The following is a 17,475-nucleotide window of genomic DNA, read 5'->3' on the forward strand; positions in this document are numbered from 1 at the left end:
TACTTTTGGGATCTTTTTCTTTTCTTTCGTGTGTGCGTAAATTAAATAACTCTTGTTTGACTAGTTTATGGATTTATTATAGTTTCTTATTTTAAACGAGTCTTTAGAATTTAAAATTGTTATTCTGTTTCCTTCTTTCACACTATTTTAATTTTTTTGTTTTTTTTTGGGTTTTAATGGTATTTTTACGGTTATTTCTAGTTGAATTGTGGGAATTTCTCAAACAAATTTTTCATAAAAAAAACAATCAAAAAAATAGCCATTAGTTTGCGTAAAATAAAAAATGATTTTATTATTCAAAAATAATTAACATTTAGGAATAATTCCCGATTCATTGGAACATAAAATATTAAGTTCAGCAGACAAAATATAATTTGAAGATCTTTGTCAGTGAGAAAAATCAAGACTTATCAAACTTTCTTATGGTTTTTACATAACTTTTCCATGTAAATTACTAATAATATTTTAGATATAATTAATTATTAAAAATCGGGTTGATTATTAAAGAAAATTCAAAAAATTGTTCTTCAAAAAAAACACCAATCATTACTTGATAATAACATGTTTTTTTTTATTAATAATTGAGTCAAATTAATAAAAATAATAACTTATTAATTAATTATGTAATTTTTAAATTAAAATAATATATAAATTATTAATTTAAATAAATAAAATTAAAGTATAATCCGGGTTTAATTCCAGTCCGGGTTTAATTAAATAATCGGGTTTAATTCATTAGAAAATAATTAAACCCGAAGTAAGAAAAAATAATAATAACAACACTTTTGAGTTATATTATCATAGTCTTGTTTTTTGATTTAAATTTACGTGAAATAATTGGGTTTCACCTAAATTAATCAGAATATTTGTTTTTGAATAAAAATGCATTATTTTTGTTTCTTGAACTATTTTTCGGTACTATTACATTATAAATTACTTATTATAAAATAATGAATAAATAAAAAAGAACATAATGAACTCGAGTTTTTATTCGTTTTTATTTATTTAAACAGACTTGTTTCACCACCACCTTAACAAAGTATTTGCCGCGAGTATTTTTTAAAGGAAGTCCATCTTTAAGTCACTGTTTGTGCGTCCCCATGTTACCACTTTCCTCCTCCGTACTGTTTAAACGCTGATGTGGTTCCCCAACGCTTGCGGGGGGATCCGCGCCAAGAATAACATTGAAAGTGTGTGGAATGGTGCACAAACAGACCGCCTGTGCCTTCTTTTTGATAATCGTCGCACTCGGTTTCCACTGTTTCGAGGTGACACATTTTTAATTCGGGAACCAGACCAAATATTATCTTAAGCTCCCATTTACTATAATTTTAATTAAAATATTATATTAAATTGTTTAAAAAAACTTTATTTTTAGAGACGATGAAAAAGCCTTTACCATCATCATTTGTTTTTGATTGAAACAAATAATTATTAAATAATTATAACTATAAAACTACCGAAAGTTAATTCCATCAATTATTTTTGATTTAAAAATCTTTTAAAATAATTTTCTTGAAAAAAGTGGAATTAAACCCGATAGTTCCAAAATATTTTAAGTGAATTAAACCCGGATTATACTGTATTTAAATAATATAAATTTTACTCCTAATTTTTAATATATATTAGTATATAATTAGAATATAGAAACACACACCAAGTAATAACATTTTTAATACCAAAATTTTTTCTATATTATTTCGAAACTACTTATTTATATAGTGAGACACTGTCGATGTTAATTATTGAACACTTTAATCAACACTGTTTATCACTTCATTACATTATTATTAACTTATTAAAAGTTAACTAATTAAACTATTACAATCTATTAAGATCAACTACCAGAACAAAAAAATCAAACCCCATGTTAGTGCTGATAACACTTCTTCAACTGATATTTGCCGATGCAGACCCATTTCGACAAATCACTCCAGACGATTACGTTTCATTTACAAAAGACAAAACCGTCTCACATCTAGTCTTTTATTGGTCACCGGGGTGTCACTGGTGCAAAGTTCTTCGCAACGACTTAGTCACCCTTTCAAAGGAAGTGCCATCTGTTGATATAGTCGAACTCAATTGCTATTTATACAAAACTTTCTGTAGTACACAACGCGCCTCGAACATCCCCAAACTGTATTTAGTTCAAGGGCCGTATAGTTATCAGTGTTATGACAGAGATATTCCTTTAATGAAAGAATTTCTTCTTTCCCATCTGAAACGGAAGTGAATATTTAGCTTTGATTATTGTTCTCTTCAATAATGAAATCCACCCAACACTTACTTATCCAAGAAGTCGAAGATCTCTTTGAAATTGTTTTTGATGTCGAGTGCATCTTCCGTAATGCTTTTCTGAATGACAAAGCCATCAACTGCATCGAATGTAACACATTGAAAATGAATGTCATCAATTTTGCTTTTGTTAATACGAGGAGTTAGATGGTTGAATATTAAAGTCTTTATTTTGCAGGCCTTCAGACATTCAGAAATGGTGAGTGGAGTAGAGTGCCCATGTTCTAGTGCATATTCTTCTTGACCAACTTCATTGTTGCACTCGTGAATAACAACATCACTTCTATCACAGAAATCAGCAACTTCTTGACATGGCGATGTGTCCCCCGTCACAACAAGAGCGAAATTGTGGAATTGAATTTTGATGCCATAATTGACTAGAGTGTGTTTCAATAATTTAGTTGTGAGAATTACGCCTAAATTGTGCTCTATACTTTGTGCCTTTTGCGTCTTCTTCTCATCACTAAATTCCCAATTTTCAATAAAGAAGATGTCAAGACGTTTCTGAAGTACTTTGAGGACATCACAAATGTATGTTGCAACGGTATGGGGACATATAATTGTTATCGGGCGTGTTCTCTTCAAAAGTAGACTGGTGATCCCATACACATGGTCGACATGTCCATGTGTGAAGTAAATACAATTAAGTTGGTTGATATCATACCCCGCCTTCACTACTTTGTTTGCTGCATTTTCGCCACAGTCGATGAGTAAAGTCATTCCATTGACTTCGACTAAATTACAAGAGCAGTCGCGAATCACTGAAGGGAATGACCCGCCGGTACTTAACAAGAGTACTTTGAAATTGTCTTGTTCTTTCTTCTCAATTTTCTTCACAGTGAGTGGAAAGTCCACTTGTTTGAGTGTTTCATTATAAGTCTCTAAGTACTTTGGATAGACTGTAATTTTATATGTGAGTGGAGAATACTTTTTTGATGTTTTTAAAGTAAAAAATTCACTTGTAACATAGTCGGGAAGTACTTTCTTCAACTCCTTGTGAAATACAGAGTACTTCTTAAATGACGTCTCAGACAAGCAAATTGCGTCGTCGAATGAGTTATCGCGAAGTGTGACTATTTTACACTTCAAATGACTCAGAAAATTTGTTAACTCTTGAGTTTCGAGTAAATAGTCTGTCGTTATGAGTACAAAACTCACGATCTTATTAATAGTGTCTTGAGGAATCTGCACTGAAAAAACACCAAGAAAATTTGTGAGTGAACATAAATCGATGATGTGTGCTATTATTATTTTTCCAGTCTCTTTCGACTCAGTACAAACATCTTCTCGTGTTACTTTTTGTGTTTTATTAATGAAACAATAACCATTGGTCATGATTTGATTCTTTTCTTCTCCAGTAAGATCAAAAGAATCTGCTTTCTTTGGATCAAACCTGCCAGGTATCTTTGGAAGGTCTATAAAGTAACATAAAGTGTCGCTTTGAATTCCTTTGATTCTATATGGAGAAAAAGTCGACCCCGAGTTTTCACATCTTTCATTGTCTGATGTGAATGATATTTGCTGCGACAAAGGAAAGTCCGTTTGAAATTTAGAAGAAGATTCAAACACTTCTAAGCATTCTTTTGGTCCATGGACTTTAATCCCTGGAAATGATGAGTCAAATGGATTTGCCTTAAGAAGAGGATACTCCCCAACACATGCCCACTTTGCAGAAGTAAAGAAGATATAATTACTAGAACTCGGCTTTAATTTTTGTTCAAAACAGCCTCTTTGAAATGACTCGGGGGTATTAAAAATATACTTCATTTTATCTATTGAAAGCAAAAAGGAAGGGCCAATTTCTGAAGTCCCATTTCCAACAACATACACCTCAACTTTCATCAATTTAACACTTCTTTTTTTAGTTGATATGTTATTAATGAAAATATAATTAATTATAGTATCAAAAATGATTTATAATAAATAGATATTTTAATTATATATATATACTAGAAGCTAATAGAAGTATTTAGTATTTGGAAACTATAATTCAAAAGTTACAGAATACTTACTACGTTGAACTAGTCTGTCAAGTCAAACGCCATAGTCTAAGTCATATCTATAGACTAACTTAGTTATACTATTATTATAGTTATCCAAACATGTATAAGAGCCCGCAGCAAGTTCACTGATAATATCGAATAACAGGTCTTCTGTTGAGTATTGTTTTCTATTGGCAACTTTTAAAAACTCAAAAGAACAGTTGAGCGCATCATTCGTATTTTGTAGTTTCTTAATTTCTGTCTCAAGTTTGGTCACAGCTTCTTCCTCTTTTCGAATCAACTCGTTTATACTCTTTTGCTCAAGACTTAATGTCTGAATCTCCATCACCGATGAAACACACGCACTCTGTAAACTTTCACAAATAACTTCCTTCATTTTTAGTTGCATTACTAAACACGTTTGACACAATGGGACTTCGTCATCAAGAGGGGCGTAACAAAATATGCAATAACTCTTTGCTTGTTCCATCAATACCACTTTTTGTAGTTTATTTGAGTTCTTATAACATTCTATATATTAATTATATCGATTATAATATTATGTTACTTATATCTATTATTTATTAATTAAATAAATCAAGTTTTTACAATTAGCTAATAATAATACAATATATATAATATTATATAATATTATATTATATTGAATTATATCATATCTATAATACAGTAATATATATTTTTTATTATATTTATTATATAATATTTATTAACAATTATTAAAAAATGTCTAATGTAACTTAATAGTATTAAAATATGTTGCTATCCCATGGGATACTTTTCAAATCAATAGTTACCTTCTTTGGTACATATCCCAAGAAATCGATCATTTTGACGTCCTCCATAGGTCGATTAAATAAATCTTCACGCCATCCGTGTTGTGTCTTAAGCATTGGATAAGTGAAATACTTCAAGTAATCTCTCACCGTCATATTTGAGTCTTTGTCAAGTCTTTCAGTGAACAAAATGTCTTGATTTTCATCCCACAAGTCTGAAGTGATTGCTCCTATTTCACTTGAAATTCGACCCGAATAACTACTTAAGCCTGTTATAGAACTTCCAACGGTAATAACGTTCTTTGCTGTGATACGATCACTAAGACTTGAAGCTTGACACGTGTCGACGACAAAAAGCATTTCCTTATACCGATTCATGATTTCCATTTCTTTGAATAAGTAAGCGATATCCCATGACGTGATCTCATCACGATTTTGAAACTTCATGAAACCCTCTCCGCCGTGTCCAATCAGGTACACAAACATCCGTTGACCTTTCATCACACGTAAGGCATCAGGTGTCCCAACACGGTCACGTCCCAACATCCCGCGCATGAACTTGTCGATCGACACATCACGACCTTTGTAATCAATGATCACGTCCGTGTAGACATTCGGCATGTTTGTGTCTTGGCGAAGTTCTCCAGGGTATATATTTCGTGGATGACACGCGTGGTCGTCCGCCATAAAGAACAACAGTTGGTCGTCCGAATATCCCAGTCTTTTCAGTGTGTTGTATACCAACATAGCACTTGAGCTGTGTCTATAATTTAACCAATATCTACTTAAATTAACTACAACCGCTTGATTTAATTTGGGTTGTTCAATAGACAACGCCAAAAAGGGGAGCACGAGGAAAAGTAGTCTCATTGGCACTTTTGAGTTTAACTTTAGTGATGAGTTCAAAATGTTTTTTAATTTTGTTTTTCAAATTGTTTTTCAAAATATTTTTTAATGTTATTTAATTTGTTATTTAATTTGTTATTTAATTTGTTATTTAATTTGTTATTTAATTTGTTATTTAAATGTTATTAATTTGAATTGAACAACTTAATAATTATCAGACCAAAAACTGGAAATTGAATAAAAAATGCCACACGCTTTAATCACTTTAGGCGCCGATGTATCAAAAGAAGTCCAAAAGGCTATTGCTGAGGGAGCCATGAAGATCTTATCAGAAGTTATTAAGAAGCCGATCAGTTATTGTTCGTCGCAAGTAGTATTATCTGTTGGAGGATTTGGTGGTAAAGTAGTGAACAGTGCTTTTGTTGATATAAAGAGTATTGGTGGGTTAAAAGGAAAACAAGAAGCGTTGTCGGACAGTTTCTGCACATTACTCACTGAGAAAGCTGGGATATCTGGTGAGAACATTTACTTGAACTTCACCGAGATGACGGGGTCAAACTGGGGCCACAACCATTCAACCTTTTAATCCAATTCCATTGAATTATAGTTTTAATCTAATACTTAATTAGTAAACTAGATACTAATATATTAGTATCAAGTATAATAATTAAATAGTAATAACAGAGAAACGGCTAATAACAAAATGAATAACAAAAAAAACTTGCTTAGAAGATAGCGAACTGTTTCTTGTCAGCAGAACCTCTGGAAGTGTACTTCAACACGTTGAATCTAACAGTCTTAGAAAGTGGTCTGCATTGGCCGAAGACGACGAAGTCACCTTCCTTAAGTTGTCTGAAAGCTGGTGAGCAGTGGACAGCGATGTTTCTATGTCTTTTTTCATATCGGTTATATTTTGGGATGTAGTGGAAATAGTCTCTTCTGACTATAATGGTTCTCTTCATTTTGCACGACTTGACAATACCAGAAAGAATTCTTCCTCTGATGGAGATCTTCGAGGTGAACGGGCATTTGTTGTCGATGTAATTGCCGTTGATCGCTTCGTCTGGAGTCACAAACCCTAACCCAATGTTCTTGTACCATCTCTTTGGGCTGTTGTAATCGATGCGGCCTTTGGCGTCGCGGTTATGGTACTCATGGAACGGTTTCTGGAAAGCTCTCTCTGTCTGTTCTGCCATTCTCGCAACAAAACTTAATAGTTCACTTAACCCTTCTCAAATGTATCGTCCTTAGAATTTATTCTTATTTAATTTATTTATTATATTGATTTATTTATTGCCTATTAATTTAATATTTATTATAAATAATACTATTCACTTTAAATACTCAATAAATGGTTGTATTTGTTATTGTATTTAATGAATTAATTAACAAATGTATAGTTTGGTGAATTTTAAATATAAATAAAAAAGTAAATAACGATACGACAGCAAATAAGTGTTTGATAGGTTTTTTAAGTTTTATCAAATGCATTAATTATTTGGATGGTTATAGAGTCATTTTTCACTCCTTTAAAAATGATACAAAAAAAGTTGTCTGATTATTCACGTGAAAAGAAACTCGACTTATCACTTTCTTTTCTGTCGCTTTCCACATCGCTATCTTTCGATATATTTTCCAACTTCTCACCTGTTTCCTCTTCTTCTTCAGCGTTGTCGCTTGCGTCGCTTCTCAATGAACTTGAGTACTCTTCGTCGTCTCGTCTAATATAGAAAAGAACATACGCTCCCGACGAGACAATGTCTCTTTCAGTCCCTTCTATTCTGGACGTGGAAGAATCGTTAAAATCGTACCACTCATTTCCAACTTTAGCAGATGCAACATAGTGTCCACCCGCAAGTGATCCTGAGTGGTTTGAGACCGCAACCAAGTCATAGATCTTCCTCTCTTTTTGGTCGGCTTTGATGTATTTCGTCAAGTCTAGCCCCTCTATCGGGAAATTTACTAACGTGTTCACTTTATCCCTGAAACTTCCTGAAGCATTCCCAAACCGTTTCAAATGAATAACCAAGACCTTGTTTGCACACCACAAGTCCATCTTCTTGTGAGCCGGTTGGTGTTGTTTGCATCCCGAGCAATATGCTTTATTATCCCCGTCGAGCTTTTCTTCTTCTTGGAACGCTTCGATGCACTCCTCCAAAGAGACCGGATCACCTTCATCTCTGCTGTAACTGGAACGCACAGAGAAGTACCTGAATTTAGAAACTTCTTTTGTTTCTCCTTCAATTACGTCACTAGATTGATCATTGTATATGAAGTGTTTTTCCGTCTCAGCCTCTTCTTTTTGCTTTTCTTCTTTTTGTTCGCTTGTGTTGTAGTAATACGAGTAAGTCGAAAATTCCTCTTTAAATAACAAATACATTCTCGCGTCAATTCCATCCAAAGAATCATCAGAATGGAACGCAAATGGAACTCTGTAAGTGCTATAATCAGTATATTTGAACAACATGTCATAAATCACAATATGTGGAACAACCTGTTGATTCGCTTCTTCTTCTTTTCCAATTTCATTCATAGTTTCTTGAATATCCTCGACTTCAACGACTTTCTCTTCGTTATTGTTTTGTTTTGGGTGTTCACTTTCATCGGTTTTCCTCTCTTCTTTGATTTTGTCTTGTATTTGAACAACAGCATATTCGTACTGTGTCTCAATTTTGTCCTTTATCTCAACCAGTCGTTCCACCTTTTCACCACATGAGTATTTGACAACAACAAAATCCTCGCAATCTCCAAAAATATTAGTGTTTTTCAAACACTCCTCCACAATCTCGTTCCGACTTTTATTCTCAACATCAATGCTAACCTTTTCAACATGTTGGTAACTTTTGTCAAACACAGTGAACTTAACCAATTTCGTTTTGTTCGGGATTGTAAGAGACCAGAAAATGTACGAATCAAATTTAAGATTGACTTTTCCGCACACATCGCACACAACCTTCGATTTAAACTGTCCAGTAAAAAGGTCCGTTATAATCGAATCATTTCGGATTTTGTATCTTTCCCACTCTTTTTTGGCCCACTCACTTTCCGTTTCGCCATTGTAATCTGGAGATTGAACATACACCTTTTTGACAACTCGATTGAGGTCTTCGTGGATTCCGTCAATCAAAAATGACATGAGTTCCTGTGAATCATGTTGTTGGTACCCACTGAATTGTGGCGCAAACTCACCGATGGCCGTTTTAAAGGATTTTGGTGAGATATAAGAATGTCCTCCCCAATACTTGTTGACCAAGTCCGCCCAAGCCGAAGCAAGCTTTCCTTGTGTCCCAAGCGGGTTAGTTGTGTTTACTTCGTTTTTCCACATCCCACGTTCAAAGTACTTGACAAGTGGCATGACGTGGACGATGCATTGTATTGAGGAATTCATAAAACAAGTGTTCCCCAAGTTTTGCAGCCCACATACCCCTTTCGTCCCGCGCTTCATTTCATCGTTGTCATATCCGTCATAGTATCTCGAACCATAATTATAACCATACATCGAGGAACTATTGTTGTAATTTGAGTAACTATAATTATTATTAGAAAGCCATTGGTTGTGGAGTTTCAGTTCTTTAATAATGATGGAAATTGTGTTTGGTGTTTCAGTGGTGTCGAGTAACTTTCCAATAGTGTCTGACAGAGATGCGGTAGTTGAATCGGAACTAATAATTTGGATATCGTAGCTTGTAAATATGAGTTCTGATGCGTAGAGTACTTTGAGTCTTGACAAGACTCTTTCGACGGTCTGTGTTCTGTATACTTCGCAATTTCTCAACACCTCATTATCGGCGTTATTGAGGGATTTTAGTGTCAACTTAAAAGTGACCATAATCGGTGTAGTGTCTTTAATAAATTTTCCGTCTTCGTTTCGGACAAAGACTTTTGGGAGTTTTGGGAATTCGCCATCCTCTTCGAAGAAGTCGATAATTGTTTTGATCATTTTTTGGTTCTTTTTAGATATGAGAATGAAGTCAATGTTCTCTTGGAATTCACTTTTTAAGTTCCCACACGCATCGGTGAGTTCTTGTAAAATAAGAGTTGAAGGAAGTGGTCCTTCTTGTGTTATTAAATCATTAGCAAATGTATTTCCTTCTCTATAAGGTATCAGACTTTTGTACTTCAAAGCTTGGCAACTTATCGCTGCAACATATGATGGACTAATCGCATAATACTTTTTGGTCGTGTTCTCCAAAACACGTGTCAAGTAATTCGATGGAAATTCAGATGGATTCGAAAGGTGATCTAAAGCATTGTCAAAGTCCAGAAATGGAGAATTCGGGTCGTTTGACATTCAACAACTAATTCATTTTATAGTTCTTTTTCTTTTTAATAATTCATCTCGAAGTAACTATTCAAGTAACTATTTAATTATAATATTAATTATTTCTACTAAAAAATAAAATTATAAATATTCTAGTAAAACAAATTAAATTATAGAATTTGTCTTCGTTTCTTAAAACACATGTGATTTTCATTTCCCTTTTAATTTACAGAGTTGGAAAGAACGCGGGTATTCCCAACGCCCACAAGCTTCCCCTGGATCTTTTTATAATATGGGGTATTTTTGATAATGCCCACATGTGGAATAATCCAGTTAGAAAGTCGTAACTTATATTCTCCCCCTAGCAGTCAAGACAAATTCTATATTTATAGTATTAAATTAATTAATTGTATAATTGATAACCAGTAATAATAAATGTACTATTCTTAATAGTAAAAAGAACAAACAAGATTTGTCAAGGCATGTTTGTATAACATAATTAGCAAATGAGTCTTGGAGTAAAATGGCAACATCTTTGAATTTCAAAAATTGTTCGAAAATGATTTCCTTGACTTTACAATTTCCAGTGGCAACAAGTTTTTCAATAACATTCGACGAAAATTTCTGCATGGAAAGTTCTATGAGATTTTCAATGATGCAATTTGTGACGCGAACCGAAACGCCTTCGATCCCCAAAACGTATTGAACAACATAATTCCCAAACGCATCTTTAACGAGTGCTAAACTATATTTTACTATATCATTTACTAAACTCGAAAGTTGCTCTTCATTCCCATTGTCTATACATCTTTGCACAACACAACACCTTTTTGTTATTCATTTTGTTTTTACGTTCCACACTTCTCACTTCATCAGAACAATTGAGTTACTATTGTTTATAACTTTTATATCATAATTATAAATTAAACAAACCCGTGTTTGTGACTGGAAACGCGGACTAAATTTCCGTTTTCCAAAATCGCATCAAAAATAAACGAATTTTCGGGTTTGTCAAATACTTTGAGACATTCTTGAATGACGTGATTTCCGTTGATATCAAAAATGAGATTGATGACGTAAGGTTCCAAGTATTTTCTAATGAGATTGACTTCATTTTTACTTGAAGCTGAGTTGATGAGTTTTTGGACGGAACGAGTGCCATATATATTCCTTGAAATTGTGTGGATTTTGTCACCAATTTCCTCGATGATCTCGACTCGTTGGTCGGGTTTGACAACCTCAATGAGCTTTTGACACAAATAATTGCCAAACGGGTCAATCATCAAACTGTCAAGCAACGGCACTATTTGCTGATAAATATACTCCAACGTACCTGTGTTACCTTCCTCAAGTTGTTGTTGTAAAAAACGACACCCGACTTGGTCGCGACACATCTTCGGGAAATTCTCGGGGTTCTGGAAACTTTGTGGTGAAAAGGTTTGAAAACTCGAAAAGGGCTGGTAACTACTCTTCGAAAACTTTTCAAAGGGTTCTGTACTCTTGACGTGGAGAAACTTGCAGTTTTCCCCATAGCGACAATTTCCAGTTTGATAAAATTTACAGATCCGTTGCTTTGGGATAAAATTGCATGAAAGTTGTTTGAAAGGGGTAATAGGCTCGGTTCTCGGCTCCAACTCTCCTTGAAAAAGTTGGGGATTTGGGGTTTGTGGAGCTGTGAACGAGACCCTGGGCTGTGGGTCTGGGTCGGGCTGTTCGTCTAAAAGTTGTGTGATGAAGTCTGGAATTTCTTTTTCATCATGGATCGGAGAACCATAACGCTGAAAATTATTTCTGTTATATGCTGAAATATATAAGGGATAGAAAACAAACGTTGAACGTGTGGAGGTCACTTCCCATATGGGAAAACGTGTCATAGTTGTCTGACATGTTTGGGATCATTTTTAGTTCGAGTTTTGATTTTTTAGTCCAAATTTTGAAGTTTCTTTTTTTTTGGTTATTTCTATAATATGTGTAACAAAGGTCTTTTATTAAAACTAAAATCATAAAACAAATTACATTTATATTCATAATAATAAAAAATTTATTTTGAATTATTTAATTGTTATTCAAAATGTTATTTATTTTATAATTTAAAATGAAAAACAATTATTCTTTGTGAAAAAAACAATAATTTGTTTTTAATTATTTCATTAAAAAAATTATAATTTTTAAATTTAATAAATAATATAGTAAAAATAATATTAATAAACTAATGTTTTTTTCTTATATTTTAAACTATTAAAAACTAAATAAAATAAAAATCATTTTGATAAATTTGCAACATCTGTAGTGAGTTGGGAAATATCAACTTTTGTTTGTTCATAAAGTTGATTAAACTGTTGAGCAGACTCTAGGTAACATTCTCTTTCTTTTTTCAGTGTATTTATTTGTTCTTCCAGTTTACATTGTGTATAATTTAAATCATTATATTCATTATACTTAATGGAATAGTTGTTTTGTAATTGTGCGATTTTTTTCTTAAAGTCATTTCTAATCGTTTCGTTCTAACGAAAATCACAAACTTGTAAATTAGCACATGTCATCTCTTCGACTTGTCTTTCCACATTGGGGTCCATTGAATGATCAAGTTATTTTTTTTAAACATTTTTACAATTACTTTAATAATACTTATTACCATATCATTATTATACAAATAACTTAAGAAAATAATAAAAAACACAAAAAGAATCTCAAAAGTGACATGAGTAGCCCGGACGACATTGAGATGTTTGTTTTGTTTCACAACAATAACATTTTAATAACATTTTCATGAAAAAGTGAAGAAGAAAATGACCTGAAGAAAGCGACAGGATTCTCCATACAACGACGACACCTACATCCTCCAACAAATGAATGATTTCAATTGCCACTTGGACCAAATGGTGAAAGAGCATTTAGAGAATCAAAAGCAGTTTTCTGCGAAATACAAAGAAGCCATCAAATCGATGTCTGAAGAAATTGTGAAGTATCGAGCAACAACCAGCGCAATGCAAGAAGGCTATTTGAAACTTCTTGAAGACACAAGAAGAGAAAACAACACCACATTTTCAAAGGAAGTCGGGCAGCTGGCGATAAACGAGAAATTACAAGACATTCAGAAGAAAATGTCGGCGTCGACGGAACAATTCAACACGCGCAATCGGGAAGTGAAGGAGTTAGTCGAGACCACTGCGAAAAAGTTGAACTTCGACGAGATGAAGGCAATGAAAGAGCGCGTCGAGCAGATCGTCAAAGCGTTACGGGAAATCAAAAACACAATGGAGATTGTCGCAACGAAGTCGGAGGATTTAAAGACCCAACAAATGTTATTAAACGAGGAATTGGGGTATGTATTAGCGAAGGTTTCGCTTGAGCAGAAGACTGCAACGATTGTCAAGAAAGTGATCGAGACCAAAAACGTCGAGTTAGTCGCCAAAGCTTTTATTGGCAACCCTAAGATGTTCGATTCCAGAACGCTTAATACTAGCGATCTTTTGGACATTCTCAATCTCATCTCACTCACTTTCGCGTCAAAAACAAATGTGGTTTTAGTGGAATTAATTGTCGAAATTGGCGATGCGTTTGAAAATGTTGTTCAAAATGTTATTTCCGATCAAGTCGTTGAGAGGCTCGAGATTGTGATTTCCAGAATAGAAGAATATATAAAGACTCCCTTAGCGCCCAAAACACCAAACGTCGTGACGGCTTATCGAGTGACGAAGGATCTGATTCAGACTTACAAAATGAAAGTCGCGAATAAATTACCCGAGTGAGTAAAGTTATTTCCCGTACCATATATTAATAATAATAAATAGTTACATTTATAATACAGAAAGCGCTCTTCTGTAATGGATTGAGTCAAAAGAATGAGAAACGATAACGGACGAATCAAAATTAAGCTGATGGCGCTTTGGTTCTGGAGACACCGACGGTTCTTCCTCTTCTTCCAGTGGTCTTGGTGTGTTGACCTCTGACTCTCAATCCCCAGTAATGTCTAAGACCTCTGTGAGCTCTCATCTTCTTAAGAGCCTCAATATCTTCTCTAAGTCTAGTTTCGACGGCGTTAGCAATGAGTTGACAGTTCTTTCCGTCCTTAATATCTTTTTGTCTGTTCAAGAACCAGACGGGGATTTTGTAGTTCAATGGGTTGGTCAAGATGTCAACGACTTTGTCGACTTCGTCGGCCTTTAAAAGACCGGCACGTCTGTTGACGTCGATGCCAGCGCGTTTACAAACAAGAAAGGCAAAACGTCTGCCACATCCTTTAATCCCAGTCAACGCATATGGGACCTTTTTCTTACCATCAAGATTGGTGTTGCATACACGAAGCATGTGCTGGAAGTCCGACTCTTGGGTCACAAAGGCCTATTTGTTAATACACGCATTTTGGGGACTTTTAAACAAACCATCACGTCAAATTTTATAGTTTCTTCGATACCACATTCTAGGGTTACTCTATAACTTGTCTAATGGTTTCGTATAATTTTATTTACTATTTTGTATGGTTTATTGTCGATCAATAATATAGTTTTGTTTTAATTTTAAATATTATATTGTTATAAATAAGGTATAAGGAAATAATTACTATATTTATAGTAAATAGTTGAATTAAAAAGGTGAGAAAATAAAATAGTTAAATATGGTATAATAAATTAATGATGGGGAGAGTGTCGTCGATGTTCTCGACTACTACTCCGGCTTCTGTGATGATCTCGGTCTGATCTGTCCTTTCGGTAAGAACTGTCCCTGTCGTCGCGTTGACGTTTACGCTCTTTTTCTTCTTTATCTTTTTCAAGCTCTTTAAAATGTTGGTTTATTCGTTCTTTATAACTTTTTATTTCTTTAACAGGAGAAACGTTCCGTTTTCGCCATCTCGAGTGATACTCATCTTCTCGAGATGCTATTGTTTTGTCAGTAATAAGTTTATTTGAGATATCGTTTGTGTTGTCTTTCTCGTCGTCTGAATTAATGACGTCATGCAACACGTCACTGGGTGCTGTAATTTTGGCTATAGTTTTCTTCTTATAAAACGCATCATTTTCGTCAAGCGACAGGGAGATTGAATCACTATCACTCATTTGTTTTTTTTCAATTTCTTTTTTTTTAATAAGAATATTATATAGAATAAATTCTAATCAAATCTTATACAAATGTTGGTTGAATAACTAAAAATACAAATGATAAAATAATAAAATAAACCATAAAAATTAAAAACTAAAATAGTAAATAAAAACAGAGAGAACTCGAGATTAATAAATCCGTAATGAGTGGGATCAACCTTGATTTAAACAACCCGAATCCCCCGTTTCAAAAAACGAGTCCAACTCGTTCTTCATACAATTACACGATGACTATAATCAGAAAAGTGACATTAAACGTAGCGATGTATAAGACGTATTGCCCAGAGAAATTTCCCCCAATGTCAAAGATCTCAAAAATACGCAAAGCACCAGATCCAGTCCTTCCCGTTGGTGAGCGTAAGAAGTATTACGTCTTAAAAAACGATCCTGGTGACATCGAATTTGGTAGAGAGGATACAGTGATGGCTCTTCGATATGGCAAAGATATTTTAATGAGTGGAACTCCGGAGACGTACAATTTACAGGATGGCGTCACGACGTGTCGGGGAGAGAAAGTAGCTGCACTTGAGCGGCACTTTGTGATCAAGTACTTTGTCCATCGAGCAAAGATCCCGACTATTTGTTCGTTAGGGATACAGTGGGAGATAGTTCCGATGGATGACACGTCATCGCAGTTATACAAATCGTTAAGTGAGATGATGCGAGAAAAGGGCGTTGTAGGCGTAGCGGAGTTTGTGTTGATGAAAAGTTATAATGTGAGGAATATGTGTATTGTATCGACAGAAAGAGGGTTGGTTGGTATCGAAATGCCATGGGGGGAATGCGTGATTGCGGACGGATTGTCTGTGGCAAGTGAGTGCGACGAAGAACAGAAGAATTGGATGGAGAAATACGTCGACAGTTTACCTACCCGAGTCGAAAAGAAAGAAAGTAATCCACTGCTGGAAAGAGTGTGGAATAACATTTTATTAAAAAGTAAAGAACAACAAATCGATTTCAATCTCCCTCTAAAAGAAGGGTTCAATCTTAGTCAAGACGAAAAGAATAAGGCTTTTAAATTGTTTAATTGGAAGGAGGATGTCAATGAAGTACAATTCGAGGATAATTTACTATTGTAATTGGTTTGGGTAATCAAAAATTTACTATCAATTTTTTTTTTATTAAGTAATTAATTAAAAAAATTGTTTTAATATTTATTATTTTTTTTGAAATTTAAAAAAGTCTTTATAATTTTTTTAATGAAATAATTTTATTTAAATTATATTTTATTCTACTTTGAAATAACAATAGTCGAATGGTTAAAATAATTAATTTATAATAATAATTATTATTATTTATAATTCATTATAATAAAAAAAAATAAAAGCTTTTAAAAAAAATCTGTCTAATTAAAATAATAATATATAAATTACCACTAGAAACTCTGCCGAAAAAATGCCAATTTTTTCAAAAGAAAAAGATCTCAACAAAAATAAAAAAAAAGAACTTTATTAGTTTCGAGAAGATTCTATAGTGTTATCCATTGATCAAGTTGTCATAACAAGATTAACCCGTTTAGCTATCTTGATTTCTGCACATCAATCCCGTATGATTGGTCAGTTTCGCAACTCTTTTTTAAAAAATTAAATCTCTATCTAATTTTATTTTTTTTCAAAAAACGAATGTACTATACATTGATAGTAAAAATATAATTTAGTCTTATAATTTTTTCAACAAAACGACTTTTAAAGACACATAGCAAACGTGTATAATAATGTAATAATTTATTATAGTTTAATTATAAGTAAAAAACTAACAATCGTTTTAAAACGCACTGATTTCTATCAAATTGAACAACCGGCAAATTATTTCAGTTTAGAAATAGAATTACCAAATTATATCGGGATAATCAGGGAAAGGGTTATTTTGAGTTTCCAAAAAGAGAAAACTGTTTTGATAAAAACTATTGTCAATATTTCCTTCAAAATGATTAGTATTTCGATAGTAAAATAACTATCTATTCTAATTTGAGGGGTATTAAAAATAATCTTTGTTTGACTTGATTGCAGAAAAAAGGACCCACTCGTGTAACCAAAAAAATAGTAAAATTCTCGTAGAACTATAGTTTTCCCACAATATTTCCACTCCGCCGAAATAAAAATTTTCATTTATTTTCCTCTGCTTTTCTCAAAACGGCACTTTCCAACACTTTTCAACCTCAAAATATAGTTGTTCTATACTATATTTATAGTTCAAGA

At 33.4% G+C, this 17,475-nt stretch overlaps 12 protein-coding genes across 12 annotated transcripts; 4 read left to right on the top strand and 8 right to left on the bottom strand.

Moving 5' to 3' along the window:
• Positions 1-1,867: 1,867 nt before the first annotated feature.
• Positions 1,868-2,233, top strand: EIN_173980 (hypothetical protein; the record flags this gene model as incomplete). The annotated part of the gene is made up of 1 exon (XM_004184021.1): positions 1,868-2,233. The coding sequence occupies one exon, from the start codon at positions 1,868-1,870 to the stop codon at positions 2,231-2,233; it is 366 nt and encodes a 121-aa protein (XP_004184069.1).
• A 50-nt stretch (positions 2,234-2,283) lies between these two features.
• EIN_173990 (zinc phosphodiesterase, putative) lies at positions 2,284-4,137 on the bottom strand (the record flags this gene model as incomplete). The annotated part of the gene is made up of 1 exon (XM_004184022.1): positions 2,284-4,137. One exon carries the CDS (start codon positions 4,135-4,137, stop codon positions 2,284-2,286), a length of 1,854 nt encoding a protein of 617 aa, XP_004184070.1.
• Positions 4,138-4,329: 192 nt separating this feature from the next.
• Positions 4,330-4,767, bottom strand: EIN_174000 (hypothetical protein; the record flags this gene model as incomplete). Its single annotated transcript, XM_004184023.1, has 1 exon — positions 4,330-4,767. One exon carries the CDS (start codon positions 4,765-4,767, stop codon positions 4,330-4,332), a length of 438 nt encoding a protein of 145 aa, XP_004184071.1.
• Positions 4,768-5,044: 277 nt separating this feature from the next.
• Positions 5,045-5,941, bottom strand: EIN_174010 (gpi-anchor transamidase, putative; the record flags this gene model as incomplete). Its single annotated transcript, XM_004184024.1, has 1 exon — positions 5,045-5,941. One exon carries the CDS (start codon positions 5,939-5,941, stop codon positions 5,045-5,047), a length of 897 nt encoding a protein of 298 aa, XP_004184072.1.
• A 220-nt stretch (positions 5,942-6,161) lies between these two features.
• On the top strand, positions 6,162-6,503 carry EIN_174020 (hypothetical protein; the record flags this gene model as incomplete). Its single annotated transcript, XM_004184025.1, has 1 exon — positions 6,162-6,503. The coding sequence occupies one exon, from the start codon at positions 6,162-6,164 to the stop codon at positions 6,501-6,503; it is 342 nt and encodes a 113-aa protein (XP_004184073.1).
• A 139-nt stretch (positions 6,504-6,642) lies between these two features.
• On the bottom strand, positions 6,643-7,113 carry EIN_174030 (40S ribosomal protein S11, putative; the record flags this gene model as incomplete). Its single annotated transcript, XM_004184026.1, has 1 exon — positions 6,643-7,113. One exon carries the CDS (start codon positions 7,111-7,113, stop codon positions 6,643-6,645), a length of 471 nt encoding a protein of 156 aa, XP_004184074.1.
• A 362-nt stretch (positions 7,114-7,475) lies between these two features.
• On the bottom strand, positions 7,476-10,208 carry EIN_174040 (hypothetical protein; the record flags this gene model as incomplete). The annotated part of the gene is made up of 1 exon (XM_004184027.1): positions 7,476-10,208. The coding sequence occupies one exon, from the start codon at positions 10,206-10,208 to the stop codon at positions 7,476-7,478; it is 2,733 nt and encodes a 910-aa protein (XP_004184075.1).
• A 191-nt stretch (positions 10,209-10,399) lies between these two features.
• EIN_174050 (meiotic coiled-coil protein, putative) lies at positions 10,400-12,077 on the bottom strand (the record flags this gene model as incomplete). The annotated part of the gene is made up of 4 exons (XM_004184028.1): positions 10,400-10,539; positions 10,646-11,004; positions 11,112-11,956; positions 12,009-12,077. The coding sequence occupies 4 exons, from the start codon at positions 12,075-12,077 to the stop codon at positions 10,400-10,402; spliced, it is 1,413 nt and encodes a 470-aa protein (XP_004184076.1).
• Positions 12,078-12,879: 802 nt separating this feature from the next.
• EIN_174060 (hypothetical protein) lies at positions 12,880-13,930 on the top strand (the record flags this gene model as incomplete). The annotated part of the gene is made up of 2 exons (XM_004184029.1): positions 12,880-12,905; positions 12,979-13,930. The coding sequence occupies 2 exons, from the start codon at positions 12,880-12,882 to the stop codon at positions 13,928-13,930; spliced, it is 978 nt and encodes a 325-aa protein (XP_004184077.1).
• Positions 13,931-14,051: 121 nt separating this feature from the next.
• On the bottom strand, positions 14,052-14,566 carry EIN_174070 (40S ribosomal protein S18, putative; the record flags this gene model as incomplete). The annotated part of the gene is made up of 2 exons (XM_004184030.1): positions 14,052-14,522; positions 14,564-14,566. The coding sequence occupies 2 exons, from the start codon at positions 14,564-14,566 to the stop codon at positions 14,052-14,054; spliced, it is 474 nt and encodes a 157-aa protein (XP_004184078.1).
• Positions 14,567-14,809: 243 nt separating this feature from the next.
• EIN_174080 (hypothetical protein) lies at positions 14,810-15,235 on the bottom strand (the record flags this gene model as incomplete). Its single annotated transcript, XM_004184031.1, has 1 exon — positions 14,810-15,235. One exon carries the CDS (start codon positions 15,233-15,235, stop codon positions 14,810-14,812), a length of 426 nt encoding a protein of 141 aa, XP_004184079.1.
• A 185-nt stretch (positions 15,236-15,420) lies between these two features.
• EIN_174090 (hypothetical protein) lies at positions 15,421-16,356 on the top strand (the record flags this gene model as incomplete). The annotated part of the gene is made up of 1 exon (XM_004184032.1): positions 15,421-16,356. One exon carries the CDS (start codon positions 15,421-15,423, stop codon positions 16,354-16,356), a length of 936 nt encoding a protein of 311 aa, XP_004184080.1.
• Between the last annotated feature and the right edge of the window lie 1,119 nt (positions 16,357-17,475).

The sequence above is a fragment of the Entamoeba invadens genome, assembly GCF_000330505.1.
Source record: "Entamoeba invadens IP1 unplaced genomic scaffold scaff_1105074725591, whole genome shotgun sequence".
NCBI lineage: Eukaryota > Evosea > Mastigamoebida > Endamoebidae > Entamoeba > Entamoeba invadens.